Below are 18,802 nucleotides of genomic sequence, written 5' to 3'. Positions count from 1 at the left end.
CTGATAACTCATAGTCATAAATGCTGACGTCCTGCTGAGTTTGAGAATACACGTTGAAGGAATCACCATCAAAATGTAGCAATGAATCAAGATCCCCATGTACCACTGAATCCTCCTGCTGAATATTCATGAACAAGTGTTCAGACATCTTCTCATCAAAATGCATAGGATGATGGGCTTGATTCATCTGATCTTCAGAACTCAAGGCTAAATCGTTGCAGACCTGGATTGACTCAAGCGACCCATCAAAGGATGACTCCATGCTAGTTTCAGGGTTTCCACCATCATTAACAGGCACTATTGTTCCATTGCCAGTTAGATGTTGAACAAGGGTTTTGAAGCTGGAGCTGTCAGTGATGTACACCTTGGGCCGCAACACCTTTATCAAACCATTGAGTTGCTTCTTTTCACTAGAATTCTTAGATATTTTCACTTGCACTTGGCTCAATATTTTCTTCCCCATAGTTTCAAGGTTTCCAACTGGCTTTTATTTGGAAGCCACCCTCCTGTAGCGAAGATTCCCAAGAAACCCAACAAATATTTATATATATATGAAGTTAAAATTGAAGCAGATATGCATATATACAAGGAATAAAGATCATAGGGGCTGTGTAGCCTGGAAGCTAGGAAACAGAACAAGTGACAATCTCTCCTTTTCACAGTCTGAGAGAAATGTGCAGAGGTTTGTATTCACATGGTGGATGTTGATGTTGGTCAATTCATAGAGTACGACTGGTTTAAGGTATAAATTAAAATTAGGCAAAAGATTAAAAAAAAAAAAACCCTCTAAACTAAAATTTAATAATTATTTAAATTTAAAATTTTTAATTAATTAAAAATTTAAACATTTATTTTCATTGATTGAATTTTTATTAAAAAATAATTAATTATTTTCGTTCAATCAATGACTCAAATAAGTGAAAAGTTTAACTAATTTGAAATAAAAAAAATTTAAATTTTGATTAATTACAATAAAATATTAAAAATTTAAAGGATTATTAAATTTTCATTGAAGATTTTTTTTTTTTGCCTTATAATTAATAATATCTTATTAAAGTAATATAGGATGAGGAATGTGAAATGATGTATACCCTCCAAGATGGAAGGACATGGATGGCACGTAGTCTACTATTTGAAGGATTGTCTTCTTGTGCTTTGTCATTCTTAATTTCCTATTCCATCCGTTTACATCCATGTTTAGGGGAGGGGAAAGCCTAGGAAAAAATGAGAGATTTGGCATTAATGCAATATGATTGTAGTTGTAGTTTTCCAAGTTCACATCTTGCATGTTAAATCAAGACCTTGAAATTTGGCTGTGGCTGTCTTGAGTGTGAAGGAAACCTTGTAGCTTTAAGCAACTTGCTTAAGGTCTTATTTATCCAAAAAAAAAAAAAAAAATACTTGAGGCATTTCATTTAGGTGCTAGAATAATTTCTTTCTACAAAAATAATATAATTTTTTAATGAAATTATAAAGTATCAAAATAATATAAAAAAAACAATTTTTAACTTTTTTAATATATTTTTTAGCTTTTACAAAAGTTAAAATTGTTTTATATTTATATATCTATTTTGTGTATTGCATAGGTAAAAATGATTTAAGAGAAGGTTAATATTATGAATGGTTTTTAAATTATATTAAAATATTTAAAATGATATTTAAATTTAAAAAATTTTTAATATGATGTTTGAATTATAAATTTGTTAATTAATGAAATACTTATTTTTAATGTTATTAATTTTAAATAATGACACGTAACGAATAATCAACTATTCAAATATTACATTAATTAATAAATTTATAAATTAAATATCTTATTAAAAAATTTTTAAATTTAAATATCATATTAAATATTTTATAATAATTTAAAACCCATTCACCATATTAATCCTTTTAGATATTGGCCTGGCTTCGCGGATTCAACCTCATTGTAGTTTTTTTGGGCAAGAACCTGATTGAAACGAGCCGATCCCAGAAAGATTGAATGTGGGCAAAAATTTTTGAGCTTTCGAGCCCAAATTAGGGTGGACTCATGGCCATGGATGAATGTGCCCATTCATTGTCTCTGTCCTTCTAGGCATTAACCCTGTCTCTTCGTCCTTCATCCTTCAGGACCTTCAATTTCAGCAGCTTCCAGTTTCCACCCAAGCTGCCATAAACCAGCAGCTGCAGCTCCTTGGAACAGGCAAACCGGTTTTGCTTCTCTCCCTTTTCTTTCTATAACAATGGGTGCAAAACAAGAGCATGGTGATGATGAGATGGATGAAACAGTAAAGAAGTATCTCAGAGGAGAAGCTGCTAATTTGAAGGTAATGAATGTATCTATTTATTAGACAATAGGATGATTAAATGATTTGGTGGGGTTTGTATTTTATCCGACCTTGCTGTTTTTCCACCTCCGTTTACCCCAGCTTACAAAGTTTTCAATGAAAAATAACTCTCTCTCTCTCTCTGTATGTATTCCTGAGCTTACAAAGCTTTGGGAAGCTTGTATTAAATTTTACTAGCATTTGATAAGTGCAAGGCTAATCCGAAATAAAATTCTTGCTTATTGTTTCTTCAACTAAGTTTGATTGTGTGTTTTGTTTTCTTTGGCCCGGCCATGTTTGTTGCCTCTGGTTATTCTGTGGTTCAGATAATCCATAGGCACATTATGATTCTTTGAATACACTACCTTTAGGAAATCTTTTGCTTTTAGCATATTCATTTTTAGCTATCCACTTTTGGCTGCATCCTTGTTTTTGGTTGTTAAGTTTACTCGAGATTCATTAAGCGGAAATTGAGTTATGCTTTTACTTTTATTCTTTCAGGAACATGGTGCAGTACTAAGGCTCCAGTTTCTTAGAAACCATTTCCTTTTGGCATCAATAAACAAATTTGGGCAGCTACATTATCAGGACGTTACTGTGGGTGAGATGGTAGGTAATTTCCGGACTGGTTCAGGCCGCACTGATGTAATGCAAGTCAATCCATTCAATGGGGTTGTTGCATTAGGTCATTCAAGTGGTACACTAACAATGTGGAAGCCCACACCAGTGCTACTCCACTTGTAAAGATGCTCTGTCATCCGGGACCTGTCTCGTCGTTGGCGTTCCATCCCAATCTCATGGTTACATCTGGGAAGAAAACAAAATTAAGATCTGGGGACCTTAGGAAGTTTGAAGTTATTCAAACATTGCCAGGTCATGCAAAGACATTGAATTTCAGTCAGAAAGGCTTGCTTGCTGCTGGAACTGGCTCATTGGTTCAAATTTTAGCCGATTTGTCTGGATCTCAGAATTATAGCAGATATATGACTCATTCTATAGCAAAAGGTTACCAGGTCGGAAAAGTTTTGTTTCAACCATATGAAGATATTCTGGGGATAGGGCACTCCATGGGTTGGTCTAGCATTCTTATTCCAGGATCAGGGGAACCCAACTTTGATTCTTGGGTGGCAAACCTATTTGAAGCATCTAAACAGAGGCGAGAGAAGGAAGTGCACTCTCCGCTTGACAAGCTCCCCCCAGAAACAATCATGTTGGACCCAACTAAGGTTGGTACAGTGAGAGCAGCAAGCAAGAAAGAAAATCCGACAAAGGCGGATAGAGAAGCTGAAATGGAAGCTGCTGTTAAAGCTGCCGAGGATAGTGACTACAAAAAGAAAACAATGGGAAAGAATAAGCCAAGTAAATGAGCAAAGAAGGGAAAAGAGATATAGATAGAGCCAAGAGGCCTTTCTTCGAGCAACGAATCAAGGAACAAGAAATGTCCAGAAAGACGCAGAAAGCTAATACAGAAACAGAAATGCCAAAAAGTCTGCAGCGGTTTGTTCATCAGAAAAAAACTTAATTATGGTAAATCTGATTGGATTGACCACCCTAAAACATATTGTTCTCATTTTTTTTCTCTTCTTTCCCACAATTTTGTGCTCATCTGACCCAAAAAGTATTGGAATCAGCAACAGACCAGAGAAGTGTTGGCTTTCTGGAAGTTGATTTCCAGTGCAGTTTTCTATTCAATGGCTTGTTTGCAGCATTTAGCATGGAAAGTTCATCATCTTTTGCTTAACTCAAATGATAATATGAAATTACATTGATACCTTTCAAAACACCGAGTGTAACTCTTAGCTAGTGAAATTCTTAACTCGAGCTAGAAGTATAATTCAGTTAGTTAATGTAAAGGATGACATTTAATAAATATGAAATTTAAATTTTAATATTTGTAATATCTTTTTTTATATTAAGATACGATCTCTTATTTATTAAATTTTTTTTTGGAAATTTTGGAATTCACAATTCCTTTGGATGCATGATAAATTTATTTGTCTGATTTTTTGTAGCAGATAATTTGAGGTTTTGCATATGATATGATAGTAGAAATTTTACAAAGAAGTTTATAATATTTGTTTATAGTAAGTTTATAAAATTTTTAATTTTTCATGTACCCATATGATATAAATATAAAATTAATAAATTAATTTTGTGACGAAAAAAATAATTTAAATTAACATGGGTAGTCAATTACCTGAATCAATGAGTTTAAAATCTTCATTGTCAATATATAATAATAATAATAATAATAATAATAATAATAATAATAATAATAAATGTTAAAAAATTTATGAAAAGTTGATACTTAATTAGAAAGTAATTTTTTTATTTAAAATATCTCATAAATCTTCGGATAAATCTAATCATCCCCAATAAATTTAGTATACAAATTATCAAACAAATAATAAAAAAAATCATATAAATATTAAAATCAATTTAATTATATATTGTCTTCTTGTTATTATTTACTATTATAATAGAAACTTGTTACCTAAAATTCTTTATTGGAAAATTGTAAATTTTAACACATTAGAAAAAAAAAAACTGTGTACTCGTATATTAGTAATTAGAAATTTGGTGAAACAAAGATATAATAAAGCTTAGGGATTAAAAATTTTTGCTGATAATTTTTACATTTATATTATGTAAAATATTAAAATTTTTTGTATTTATATCATGTTTTACACAAAATTTATATATAATTAATGTCAAAATAAAAATATAAAATATTTTTTAAATTTTATTTATAATTTTTATTAAAATTTTAAATTATATTTTATTTATATTTTTTATTCATATTATTTTTATTTCTTATTTAAAAATTTTAAATCTAATCTTCACTTTTGATATATTAATCGCATTTTTCCTTTTTATTAATGGTTTCGATAAATATGAATGGTCAATCGCATCAGTCATCACCGTCATTTTCTAAGTGCGCACGCAAAAAACACACAAACCCCCGAACGAAAACCTAAAACCCCTTCTCTAATATCTCTCTGAGAGACATTTATTTGGTAAACTAAATAAAAACCCTCCTAATCCCCGTTTATTTACACTGCTTGCCACTCTTCCCTCCCATGATGCCTCCAACTTAATTGAAAAAAAATCCTCAAACCCTGTTTTTCTTTTATTTTCTTCTTTTGCTGCTGCTGTTGCTGTGTCTAGGGTTTTCTTTTTAGGTTGCTTTTGTAAATATGGAGAGATCCGATGGCAAATTTCCCAACAACTTCTCTCATGCTTCCTCAGGTTTCTTTTTTTTTTTTTTTTTTGCTTTTTTTCTTTTCAATTCTTTCATTTGGTTTTAGGGTTGCTTTTATGATGCGAAGGAAAATGAATTCCCTTGGAAAGCTTGGATATTTACTTCGTTTTCTCTGCTACCAAACGGGACTTAACTATTAACCCACTAACTTTATTGTCTTTGCTTGATTACTTGTTTGCCTTCTAAAAAAACAAAGTTTTTTCTTTTTTATTCTTCTTTTCTAAGTTTTAATTCTAGGTTTGTTTTAGAGATTTTTTTTCCTGTTTCTTTTGATTTGATGTTTTATTAAGCTATATTATGTTGATTGATTATCTTCTATGGTATTGTTTAATTTCTAATTAGTTAACAATTTTGCAGATAATGCGCTTTTTGATGCATCCCAATACGAATTTTTCGGTCAAAATGCTGTGGATGAAGTGGTGTTGGGCAGTCTAGAAGATGGTGAAGTGTTTGCATCAGTTGAAGATGATGAGTACCATATGTTCGATAGAGGAGAGGTAAGATTGCATTCCTTTGGTTATGCAGTGTGCCACGAATTCAAGTTTATTTTGCACTGACCCTTCCGCATTGCTTTGTAACTACTGCTACATTTTCATTCCATGATATGATAATCCTTTGTTATGGCCCTAAAACATAATTTCTGTGGGAGTTTGTTGGTCCTTAATTTCACATTTGTCACTTGAGTTGTAGTTTAAGTTGTTTCATAACTTAACATGTGTCGAATTAATGCATCGTGATTGAAACTTGCCTTAGTATGCTTTGTGGTTTCTAATTTAAGTTATGCATATGCAATCTCCATCATTGAATACCAAGTTTTGTTGCCCAAGTGAAGGGAGTTGTTGATTTGAAAATTAGTTAATTTCTCTATCCATTTGAAATTTCCCTTTTGTAAAGGTGTGATTAATTTGAGGACAATAAGATGCATGAAAACATCTTACTATAGATATTTATTCTACAAATATGACCTCATAAACGCAATATGAAATGGCTGAATTTGAAATTAAGGGTAACATGGGATAAAAGAAATAGTTGCTTTTATTCTTATTGACATGGGATATCCAAAAGCAGAAAGATGCGCACATAAAATAAAGCTTTAGCATAACATGTGATTCCTATATTGTATTGTAATGTGTTAAGGGAAGCAGTTATTGTATTAGCTTTCTGTTGCATTTGTTCATGTTTTGAAGGAATTATGCCATTGTTTTCTGCACTGATGCACATTGATTTTTTTTTTGTCTTATTTTTAATTTTTAGTCGATATTGCTTTCCGTCCCTTCTCCTCTATGCAGTAATCAATCTTGTGCTAAACTGTAAACTTGGTTTCAACTTTCCAATTTTCTGGATTTTTAAATATGACTATTTCAGCTCTAATTTTCCTGTTATTTGTTTTGCAGGTTGTAGGTCTAGAATCTTTATCGGACATGGATGATCTGGCTAGTACTTTTGCAAAGGTCTGGTTTTTGTTTTTAATTTATAAATGTTGTGGTGTGATGAATGTCATTAGTTAACATTTCTCACCAACTGGTGCTTATAAGATTTGATATGTCTGTTTCTTGAGTTGCTGGTGGCCATTATTTTAATTGATCTTTTTGCTGAAATATTTGGATTTTTGTTTTGTATGATTTATTGATGTTTCTTATATTTGAAGACAGTTTGTTATGTAACATTGAAATCCATAGACCGGTCTTTATATTTTTGGTTGTTGATCACCATTTTGACTTGTTGGAGACTTTACTTTTGGGTTAAGATTTGGGTTAAGACTTTACTTTAGAATAAGGGAATTCTTCCTCTCCCCGACAATTTTGGGTTAAGATTTTGGAAGTTCTTTTCTCCTTTATGAACAAGTGTAAAATGGGAGAGAGTGGAGTCCAGAATCGCTGTTTTAAATAAGATGACCTTTTCTTTTTTTTTTTTTTTTGTTTCCTAAAGACGGCCTTGAAGACCATTGTTTTACCCTGATGTTGGAAGATTGAATATCTTACAAAGTATGCAATTATGTAATTCTCCAGATGCTGATATTTGTTTATTTTCTGTTGTTCTCTTGCTACTGATGCTGTTTTGTTTTTATTGTCCTTTCATGTTGGTTGGATTTTAATATATTTCTTCATTTTTTTTTTCCCATAGTTGAATAGAGTTGTTACAGGACCAAGAAATCCAGGAGTTATTGGTGATAGATCTGGATCTTTTTCAAGGGAAAGTGAGTAGAATTATGCCATATTTTATGCTACTATATTTTATTTATAATCTGTATTAATGAATGAACAAGGTAATATCAATTGATATTTGAAAAAAATAAAATCTTTTATTACACTTTTTTGCATGAAAATCTCCAGAGAGAGCAACCCTCACCCCTCTCCCGGGACAGGAACAGTGCCACCCTTCATAAATAGTTTTTTATTCTTTTCTTGTAGAGCTAGATTCAAGATTTGTTGATGACTCTTCTTTATATTAAGTAATGCATCTTTGTTTGTGGCTATATTCTCTTTAAATACTTCATGCTATTTTCTTACATTTGCATCCTTTTTTTTTTTTTTTCTTCATGTTTTACTATCAGTTTACTTTTTTTTTAATCATAGTGTAATTTTGGTTAAATTAGTTATCCCATTTTTTCTTGCTGCAGTGCTGCAATTAGCCTTACCCACTTTGTGTTGAAGCATTGGAAGCATATGCTTTAATTAATGATGCTGTCTCTTCTAGATGACTTGGTCTCTTTGTTTTTCTTACATGTACATGCTGGACATTTTGCTGAGCCAACTTTCTTCTGCATCTTCTCTTTCAAGGCCATGCTAGCTTATTTCTTTTATATTTTTCCAATGTGTGCAAGCTCACATATGTTCTTGTTCTAGTCCTAACATGGTTTCATGGTGAATTACGTGAATGTTGGATTTTTTTTTTTTTTTTACTTATTATCTCTTTGCAAAAGTGGTTAACTAAAATATTAACTTGAGGATGATATTGCAGTTACTCTTACTCAACTTCCTTTTCTTTAACCTAAACTTCTCATCTTTTAAGATAACATTATAGAGTTTGTCGATTGTGTAAAATGCATGAGCTGTTAATTAGAAATTCCTTTGTTAGTATCTGAGCTGTTCACATTTGTTGAGTAATGAGTTGTTAGATTTGTGGTAAGTGGTTGATAACTTTTATATTTTTAATTGCTTATGTTTCATGTTGCAAAAAATTCTTTTCAGGTTCATCTGCTGCTGACTGGGCTCAGGATGGAGAGTATATAAACTGGATGGATCAGCATATGTTTGATGCAGAAGATGCTCAAGAAGTTAGGAGATGGTCCTCACAGCCACAACCTTCTTCTGCTCGTGTTTCAGAATCGAAGCCTTTGTATAGAACTTCCTCATATCCCCAGCAGCAACCACAGCCACTTCACTTCTCAAGTGAACCAATTGTTGGACCCAAATCAACCTTCACATCTTTCCCTCCTCCTGGTAGCAGATGCCAGCAGTCTTCACCTGCTCACCTGAAAATTTCCGCTCTTAGTGGTGGATCTCAGCCACTCTTTGCTGCAGCAAGCCTCTCTCCATTGTCTAACTCTAGTCTTAATCTGGCTGGTCTATCTCATGGACTGCATTACAGTGGTAATATGTCCCAGTTAACATCTCCAGGCCTATCTTTTAGTAGCAGGTCACAAAATCACTGGGTTAACCACTCTGGTTTATTGCACGGAGATCACGCAGGTCTTTTGCATAATATGTTGCAACAGCAAATACCTCATCCAAATGGCCTAATGTCACCACGAAAGAAGTTGCAACAGCAGAGACTGCACCATTCAGTTCAACCGTCCTTGGCACATTTTGCAGCATTGCAATCTCAGCTGTATAATGCCCATCCTTCATCACATAAAATGATACTTGGACTGGCTGATCTCAGGGATCAAAGAACTAAATCATCACAAAGAAACAGGCAGAGCATGCGGTTTTCTCAGCAAAGTTCTGATACTGGTAGCCAGAAAAGCGGCAGTGGGTTGGTGCAATTCAGATCCAAGTATATGACTGCTGAAGAGATAGAGAGTATTCTTAAGATGCAGCATTCTGCCATGCATAGCAATGATCCTTATGTAGATGATTATTACCACCAAGCTTGTCTTGTCAAAAGATCTTCTGGATCCAGGGCTAAAAATCACTTTTGCCCGTCTCACCTGAAGGAATTACATTCTCGATCCCGTAACAGTGGAGAGCAGCATTTGCATCTCCATGCTGATGCACTTGGCAAGGTTCCCTTCTCTTCCATTCGTAGACCTCGTCCTCTACTTGAAGTTGATCCTCCCTTAGGTTCAGGTGATGGGATTTCTGAACAGAAAACTGAGAAGCCTCTGGAGCAGGAACCTATTTTTGCGGCTAGAATTACCATTGAAGATGGTCTCTGTCTTCTTCTTGATGTTGATGATATTGACAGGCTCATACTATTTAGTCAACCCCAAGATGGTGGGTCTCAGCTCAGGCGGAGGCGGCAGATCCTGCTTGAAGGTATGGCAGCATCACTTCAGCTTGTTGATCCACTTAGCAAAGGCGGGCATGCAGTTAGTTGTGCTCCCAAGGATGACATTGTGTTCCTAAGATTAGTCTCTCTTGCAAAGGGCCGTAAACTCCTCACCAGGTTCCTTCAGCTTCTCATCCCTGGAAGTGAGCTTATTCGAATAGTGTGCATGGCCATTTTCCGACACTTGAGATTCTTGTTTGGTGGTCTTTCTTCTGATCCCGAAGCAGCTGAGACAACTACTAATCTTGCAAAGACTGTTTCTATGTGTGTTAATGGCATGGAACTTCGTGCACTTAGTGCTTGCCTTGTTGCAGTTGTTTGTTCTTCAGAGCAGCCACCGCTTAGGCCCATTGGAAGCCCTGCTGGGGATGGTGCTTCAGTTATTGTAAAACCAGTTCTTGAAAGGGCCACTCAACTTTTAAGTCATCCTTCTGGAAGTTGCAGCATGCCTAATTATGCGTTCTGGAGAGCATCGTTTGATGAATTTTTCGCTCTCCTTACCAAGTATTGTGCAAGTAAATATGAGATGATAATGCAATCAATGCATAACCAGACTCAGCGAAGCACAGAACTAATTGGTTCAGAGGCTATAAGCCGTGAAATGCCTTGTGAGCTTCTACGAGCTAGTCTTCCTCACACAAATGAAGGCCAGAGGAAGCTTTTGATGGACTTTTCTCAGCGTTATGTGCCCACGAATGGATCCCATTCACCTGCTGGGAGTGCTAGCCAAATAAACTCTGAATCAGTGAGGGGTTAATAAAGGACAAGGGTAGTGTTAAAATGTCCTCAACACTACACTCTGATATAATGTGGAATGGGAGAGCAGAATCAAGGGGTGTGTAGTTACTGTAGGAGTCTGGTTTAGAGGGGCCATCATTATCTGCCTTGCACTTTGGTTCTTGTGGTTGTACTCTCCCCTTACGTTTCTACCCCTCTTATTTTTATCTTTTTATTTTTATTTTTTTTTTATTTTGAATCCTTGAAGAGAAGGAATCCAAGATTGGCAACTTGATGGAACTTATAGTAACGTGAATGTGTATTATGATGGGAGTTGGTGACTGGAAGCTCAGCTTCTGGGGAGCTTTATTTTGGTGCTCCGTGTTGAGACTCCAATACAAGTGGAAGCGTAGTGGGTTAGAATGTACATAACCTTTGGAAACTTTTTTATATACTGTTTCATTATGTTAGTTCTGATGGAGTCTGATGATGTCCAAGTGGGTGTCTGTCGTGCTTCTTTTCATCTATTTGTTGGAAACTGACAAGAGTTATTCAAGGCAAGGGGCTTCTCTGAGTAATCAGAATCCTGTAATAATTTAGAAAGTATTTGACATGTTTATATATATAATCAGACTTTGATGCTATCCTGTAATAATTCATTCTTTAATGTATGATTTCGTTCAGCTACCTATCAGAATTCCAAAAGGTCAGGGGAAAGCTTTTTAAATGTATGATTAGACCCATTCCAAAAGCAGCAGCTTTCAATCCCAATTTAGCAATCATAATTCCATAATATTACATAAAATTATAATATAATTAATTAATTATAATTTGGTGTTTAAAAAAGCCTACTAATTTAGGATTATGTAAAGTCTCTAAAAATTTGTAAAATTCACACTCTTAGATAATAAATTTTTATTTTTTTTTATTATAATTGATTAATTGATGAATTGTAAAAAAAAAAAAAAATTATAGGTGAAATATTTCTCGTAGAGATTCCGGGACTTTTAGTTATATACATACACAAAAAGATTATTATTAATGTCAATTATTTGTATAAAAAGTAAAATTTTAGTTATAAAATTACAACATCAGCCTCAAGTTTTGGAAGGTAGTATAAAGGTAAAGAAAAGGTACATTCGATATATATATAAACGGTGAATATTATATATATATAATCCTAAAAGAGCCAATGCTTTCTTCTTGGTGCTCTGGTGGGAACATCTGTAAACATATAATATCAGGTGAGGGAACGGAGTTTATTAATCCAGCTGATGCCATGAAAACAATAACGTAAAAAGGTAACAGTACTGAAAAGACAAAAGTAATGAAAGTAGTAAAACTGGTCTCACCTCCATTAGAATACAATGAATTGTAATGTACTTCACTCCAGAAGCTCAGCCAGACTTCTGAAATACACAACAATGTTTATTGTCTTCATAGAGATGTCGAAAACAATCAAATTAAATGAAAAACAAGCAACTCAGATGCCAAAAATTCCTACAGTCCATTACTAGTGTTTGTAGCAAAGATTACTAAGTCTTGAGAAGTGGTAGAAGTTTTTCAAATTTATGGCATCTAGCAACTGCCATAAGCCAAGACAAGATGTGCAATATTTATGGTTGCCACAGTTCTTTGGATGGGGAATAAGTAACCTCCTAGCCTTGGTGCAAGGGTAGGGTCGACAAACCGATAGGGTTTCACTTGCATTCTTGATTCCTTTAGACGTGGTAATTGAATAAATTATGGGGTGGCCAACCAACACACTCAGATAATCAACAGATATTTATTTCGAAATTACTTTCAGATATTACTACCAAATATGAAAAGCCTATTTGAGCTATGCTGAGCTCGCAATGTGCTAGACTAAAACTAGAAGCAAGCATAGCAAACCTCGTCTGTGCTTTTGGTTAACCATATCGTCTATGTGCTATAACCTTTGCTAGTCAAGTGAAAAGACACATTTTCCTATCGTTAACCACTTAACGTGGTTGAGAAATGTAATTACCTATGCTCAAAATAAAACTACTATAAAAGTTTATAAGAAATAAAATTTCTATCAAGCAACAGAAAGGATAGCCTCAAGACAAATCAGGTAAGATATAGAAATAACATCTACCTCTAGTAGGACTTGCTTGTTTGGGCATGATCTCGATGTAGCAAGTATCACGAAAAGAGGTTACTAAATTAATTTTGGCTCCAAACTGTATTTGATATCATAAAGATCAACATCAAAAGTTGAAAACTCAATGAAATAGCTAATAGATAGAATAACAAAGAAAGAACGTATTGCATGGGGGACTTTAAGTTTTAGACATATGCATAAATTTTACATAAAAAACCTTGGACAATAGCATGAAAGCATTTCAAAGAGCACAGTAAGATTACGGAACCCATACTCAGGCCTTTTCATTCAACTTCATAAGCATGGATTAACTTACCAATCTCACAGCAAAAGATAGATTAAAAACTATAACCTTGTATGCATGAAGCCATGCAACGAGTTTTATGAAGTCGTGCAATGAGTTTTATCCTATCTCCACAAAACCACTTGATTAAGAACAGGTTTGAAGAGATAGAGTAGAGAGAGACATGGAGGATAAGCAGACAAATAGGGAGAAACACAGAAGAATGGGGCAAGAAATAGAAACAGAAAAGACAAGAGGAAGAAGAAGGAACACTTTACTGAGAGAAAATTCTAGGCTCAACATTCCAATAATCTGAAAGCCACCTCGAAATGCAAACCAAAGTATTTAGTATTTACAGCCAGCATACGCACAGTCCCCTTGTAAGTTCTAAGTTCAATATTATAATAATCAAAAAGCTATTTCAAATATACAGATCAAATCATTTATAGGATAGCCAATTAAGGGCTTAGAGAAATATGAAATAACAAATATAACTTAATAATGAAAATGGTGGCAGTCCATCGCCATTTCTATCTAAGATGCTATTGTAGAACATAAGATCAGGTCATTTAGTCAAACAACTTTTAAAGGATCTTACAGAGGCCTTGTACAATAGACTGTGAGTATGCTTGCTCATATCTGTCCAAGACATCAACATGTATGCAATGACAACAACAATGCTGAAACATTTGCTCATTGAAAGATTTTAAAGAAGATCGATCCAAAATAGTAATTCACAGAGTCATTCCTCTGACATGATTATTCAAATCAAAAAGGACTTTTAAGTCAATGTCATTTTGAACAGAAGTAGCAGAGAAAGTTTAACAGGTCCACAAACAGAGGATAGTTTTAATGCCATAAAACTTCTTGGAAATTGATTCAGTTTTAACGATGGAAAAACCATAATGCCATTTAATATTCTAATGTAAATTTTTTTTTATAAGTTCAATATAAGACAAGAATCTGCAAGTTAAATGTGGTAGACAAAGCCTTCTTCTACAAAGATTGCTGACAAAGAAGAGTTTCATTACATGGCTTGTTTCAGCTTGACTTTAGCTTCTTTAGGCTTACCATAACTCTTCAAATTTCAAATATAGTGGAAATGTGAGCTATTTGTAAGATGAAAGAAACAACAGCTAATATCTTGTAAAAAAAATGCATCTCTAGGGGGCAGTAACAACAAGACACTCTAAGGAGTCAAGAAGATGAAACTTCAACTTACTCGGTCAGCAGCTGCTTGCAGAGTGACATGATCTCCCCATTCCCCAGATCTAGTGGAACAGAAAATTTTGCACTAAACGAGTTAGCATTTACTCATTTGAGATCATTAAAAAATCTTTTCTTTTCTTCAGGAGGAAATTCAGGAAGAATCAGTATCTAACTTTTTCATCTTCTTAAGGTAGCCTTTGTACTTCATCGGGACATAGCCTTCGTACAACTTTCTGGAATGTTTTAGCTGAAAATTAAGAAATTAAAAATAAAAGGAAAAACAATAGAGAGTTAATATCACCATTAAAATGATAATTCTAATCTCACTTATTGCTTATCTACCCCACATTGTGAAATGACATGCCATTTTTTTCTGGAGAGAGACATGTGTCTTAATGTTCATGCCGCTCAAAAATAAAATAGTGGGACAAAAGGATTAATGATCAGAGACCATTAGAAACTAAACTTAGGGGATAGCCACAAAATTATCTGTTAGAGTAACACGTGAAAATGATTTTGAACTCCAGTATCCACATCCATGCAATATAATACACCAAATATATCTTTGGAAAATCCAACTTATATAAAGCATAATTATCAATTGCTTTAAATTCGTTTCAAAGAAATCATTAATTATATAAAGTTGGCAAATTAATAACAAGCATATCATTTGGAAAATCCAACTTTTATAAAGCATGATTATCAATTGCATATTTATAAAGCATATCATGTGCAAAGTAATAACAAGCAAAGTTTGAGTATCTAATTGCACATTTTTAAACTTTAGATACCAAATCGAAAATTTGCCCATTGTTTGGGTACCAAATGTGTAATTAACCCTTATATATTATCAACAACCAAGATTTGCTCTTGTACTCTCAATAGCAACATAGGCATCATAAAACTGTAGGTACATATATATACATACACACATGGAAATCTTTTAGATTTTGAACTTGTATTGAAGTGTTTTATAATTCATGTTAGTAGAAGAAACCTTTTATTCCTGAGACAATGTTAAAAAATGCAGCTATCAAAGTCAGACTATTTCTTTTATATATGTACTCATGTTTGCCCATATAAACAGAGACATAATAAATCTCACAAACAAAAGCAGAGAAAATATACCTAAAAACAAAAGATAGGACAATCTCCTACTTCAATTAAGACATATAACAAGTCATAGTATTTGCTAACGGAAAGGGTTCTCCTGTACTTATCACTACAGCTGATGTTTATCCAACAGGATTATATCTGAAAATAAGCTAAGAGGAGATGTTTGCATTTGAGAATTTGTGGAGCAGCATAAACCTTACCTGCTTGACAATCTGCCTCCTGACATGTTTGTGGTAGTCTGAATCACGGAACAACTGATCTGCTAATGCTCGAAACTATAACAATAAACACCGTCATAGAAGATTTATCAACAAAACAGCAGATGCAGACAAAGAAAACAGAAATTATGCCAAGAATCAGTGAGTTTCATATTGAAATCTCATTGTGGCATATATGTGCATCTGCATATGGAAGTATAAATGGGTATAATATGCATGATAAATGTGGGTAAAAAAGGTGATGGTAGAGAAAGGACTAAATATGGTACAAAAATAAAGACCTGGCAATTTCCATCACCCTCAATTTGCAATTCAGCTAAACCATAAGTGGCCAACCTGAATGGAAAACAAAACCATTATAACCAAATAAACAGAAACCAATTTATATGCTTAACTGAGATGAGAAGTATGAAAGGCCAGATGTCAAATGCAAAATCTTCGACTATTATGCCAGGAAGTATGTCTTTATGTCATATTTGAGCTCTAACTGACTACAAAATTAGAAAACACAGACCCAACAAGGATGGTAATGTGGTTTTAGGATCTGTATTCTGCACCAGATTATTAACATCACAGGCTCAAAATGATTTTTAAACATGATGCCAATTAAGAGGAATGGAGTTCAAGAGACCTTGTGGCAAAATGGAATGGAAACACAAAGTTTTTGTTAAAAGAAACTGACAAATTAAAACGGCCTAAATTGGAGCAGACTATAAGTATTGAACAACTTAAAATAAAAATCAACGAGAAATTGATAATAATGCATATGATAAGGTCACAACCTTTCAGACAATCGTTCATGATCTAAGGTTGCATCATTCACATCGGGTATTTCACCATTGACACGAGGAGTGTGCTGTCAACAAAAACGATCATGTGAGTCTTAGATCAGCCAATAACACTAAGACTATCCTGATTGCAGAAGAGAACAAGTACATGCTAGTCAATTAGTAAGTAATGCAGGTTAAGGCAAACATTGAATTAATAACAGGACATAGGAGAAAAAAGAGGCATCAGAATTTTGTGAAAACAGTGTTAGAATGAATTAGGCAATTTCCTACCGTGAAGAAAGAGAGATAAAAGGAAACCATTAGGGCACTAACTTACTCTTTTATAGACTAGTATTTCTATGGTAAGAGACATGAACAGACGAAAGGACGATATTACCCTTCCTAGTAATACTCCTATAATGCCTACAAATGTAAAGTGTGCTCTATGATAAAAATGTACATTTTAATATGAAAAGTTACAAAAAGATCATACCATGAGAGTCATGCTACATTTGTACTTTGAGTTGGCATAAAAATTACAACAGAAAAAGTTGCAAGAAGAACATTTTGTCACCAATTTAATTGATCAATGATCTGTATCATGCTATGAGAAACTATGCTTCACACAAAAATGAATATGTAATAATAATACATACATATCAAGAACCAAGATTACATTTTATAATGGGGAAAAAAACTTTTAAAATGAAATTATTCAACTGTTAACAGGCAGAGAAAGAAATAGTGCAAGGATCTTAGAAGTAAAATGATGAAAATAATATGATGCAAAACAATTTTTCTCCCAAAGCACCATCTTCTGGCAGTATATCTGGTTTTTCAACAGTCATTGGCCGCACATATAATAATAATCCCCAAAGTTTCCGAAGGGTAGCATATTACTTAGCAGTCAGCAGAACATAGTCCTCCGGGACCAAAGACAAGAAAATACAGTGCCTTTTAGATTCAATGCTATTAGGTCTATGCCTTGTGTTACAATTTTTTAAACCTGCAAGGAAGGTTTAAAAGGTTCTAGAAACATTCATATACATAACAACGAAAAAATTTTCTTCGACAAAGGGACCAACCAACAAATAAGAGGTAGAGATGATTATACCGGAATGGAATCCAGATGAGAGAGTTTTTTTGCAAGCCTGCCATCATTGTGCAAGTTTTCCTCTTCTGCTAAGATGCTTGCTAAGGTCTGATCATCCTCTGTATCTTGGAAACTGCTATTCAAACTTGAGCTGGAGCTTGCACTTGCATTTCTGTAGCCTTCACTCATACTATCTCAATAATAGCATGTAGCCAAGAAAAAATGAGGTTGCAAGAATATTGTATATTAAGCCATCAAATATACTAATACGAAAAGTTTGATAAGCTTCCAAATAGGCAAACAGAAAATCAAATAGGAGGAGATTAATCAAAAGCTGACAATGATCCATGACCGGACTGGTGTAGACTCTATCAGTCTATCTCTCAAACTACAAGAATAAATGATTACTTGCAACTAAGTTATCCTACAAAAGCTTAACAGCAAATTATCAAAACAAAAAAGAAATCCCTAAAAGGACTTGAAAAATTCAAGCAATCCCGATCCAGAATGAGGTAAGATAGAAATACCCATAACCTAAACAATCCAGAAAATAGAAGACAAAATAAGGTTTCTGTCATAGCTATTCTTTATCCAATATAAACATATGGAGTAAAAAAGTAGGGTCTTTAGCTGATGATCATGACTTTTAGATGAACAGAATTGAGAGAAGTTTATACTAAACAGAAGCAGATGATTCAAATTAACAATGAATTTCCTTTAATTATTATTCTTCCCTTCATTTTCTCGCCAAACAAACAGAGCATACGTTATCCCAGTAAGACAGGAGCAAGGGAATAGACATAACTGAAGGACAACAACAAAAATAGCCAAAACCACATAAACCTCCCAAAAAAAAAAAAAAAATAGAGAATACCCAGATTGAAAAACTGAAGGACTTCGAGAATTTGTTGCTGTAGGATTGAATATTTTCTTTGATCTTCTTTGCTGAAGCTTAAAAGTTTCCTAGTCATATCAAGTTTCTTGTATATTAATATATTATTACATATAATGTAATGGTCAAAATAGTTGTACAAGAAAAAGGTCTAAATGATTAGTTTTTAAGTTGTTAAAACTTAAAACTGATTAAAAAAATCATTAACGAAGGGAAATAAGAAGAATGGCGTAATACTAAATTTTGCTTGGTTTTTGGATATAATTACAAGACGTGAGGGAAATTGAAAACGGAAGAAAAGTTTGAGGCTTTGG

General features: G+C 33.6%; 2 protein-coding genes and 1 pseudogene across 6 annotated transcripts; 2 read left to right on the top strand and 1 right to left on the bottom strand.

The window, feature by feature from the left end:
* Nucleotides 1–1,964: 1,964 nt before the first annotated feature.
* On the top strand, nucleotides 1,965–4,132 carry LOC111283600 (uncharacterized; annotated as a pseudogene).
* A 1,078-nt stretch (nucleotides 4,133–5,210) lies between these two features.
* Nucleotides 5,211–11,473, top strand: LOC111283432 (protein PAT1 homolog 1-like). Of its 3 annotated transcripts, none has more exons than XM_089758806.1 (5): nucleotides 5,211–5,522; nucleotides 5,929–6,068; nucleotides 6,966–7,022; nucleotides 7,696–7,768; nucleotides 8,763–11,473. In XM_089758806.1, exons 1-5 carry the CDS (start codon nucleotides 5,507–5,509, stop codon nucleotides 10,820–10,822), a joined length of 2,346 nt encoding a protein of 781 aa, XP_089614932.1. In that variant the 5' UTR covers nucleotides 5,211–5,506; the 3' UTR covers nucleotides 10,823–11,473. The 3 variants fall into 3 exon arrangements, with proteins under 3 accessions (XP_089614932.1, XP_022727726.2, XP_089614933.1); XM_022871991.2 differs by having other exon boundaries at nucleotides 5,211–5,558; XM_089758807.1 differs by lacking the exon at nucleotides 7,696–7,768 and having other exon boundaries at nucleotides 5,213–5,558.
* A 341-nt stretch (nucleotides 11,474–11,814) lies between these two features.
* LOC111283433 (OVARIAN TUMOR DOMAIN-containing deubiquitinating enzyme 11-like) lies at nucleotides 11,815–18,561 on the bottom strand. 3 transcript variants are annotated; one of them, XR_016341101.1, is made up of 11 exons: nucleotides 18,471–18,561; nucleotides 17,618–17,786; nucleotides 16,516–16,589; nucleotides 16,015–16,069; nucleotides 15,716–15,790; nucleotides 14,573–14,646; nucleotides 14,413–14,461; nucleotides 13,469–13,502; nucleotides 12,902–12,986; nucleotides 12,135–12,191; nucleotides 11,815–12,006 (listed from the first exon to the last, which is right to left on the bottom strand). XR_016341101.1 is itself a non-coding variant. In XM_022871994.2 (10 exons), exons 2-10 carry the CDS (start codon nucleotides 17,783–17,785, stop codon nucleotides 11,963–11,965), a joined length of 681 nt encoding a protein of 226 aa, XP_022727729.1. In that variant the 5' UTR covers nucleotide 17,786; nucleotides 18,471–18,561; the 3' UTR covers nucleotides 11,815–11,962. The 3 variants fall into 3 exon arrangements, 2 of the variants coding, with proteins under 2 accessions (XP_022727729.1, XP_089614935.1); XM_022871994.2 differs by lacking the exon at nucleotides 13,469–13,502; XM_089758809.1 differs by lacking the exon at nucleotides 13,469–13,502 and having other exon boundaries at nucleotides 17,618–18,561.
* Between the last annotated feature and the right edge of the window lie 241 nt (nucleotides 18,562–18,802).

Source organism: Durio zibethinus, chromosome 3, assembly GCF_047325235.1.
Source record: "Durio zibethinus cultivar Kanyao isolate XHJ-2024 chromosome 3, ASM4732523v1, whole genome shotgun sequence".
Lineage (NCBI taxonomy): Eukaryota > Viridiplantae > Streptophyta > Magnoliopsida > Malvales > Malvaceae > Durio > Durio zibethinus.
Note: the sequence above shows the minus strand (reverse complement) of the source record. Positions and strands in the feature narration are given on the sequence as shown.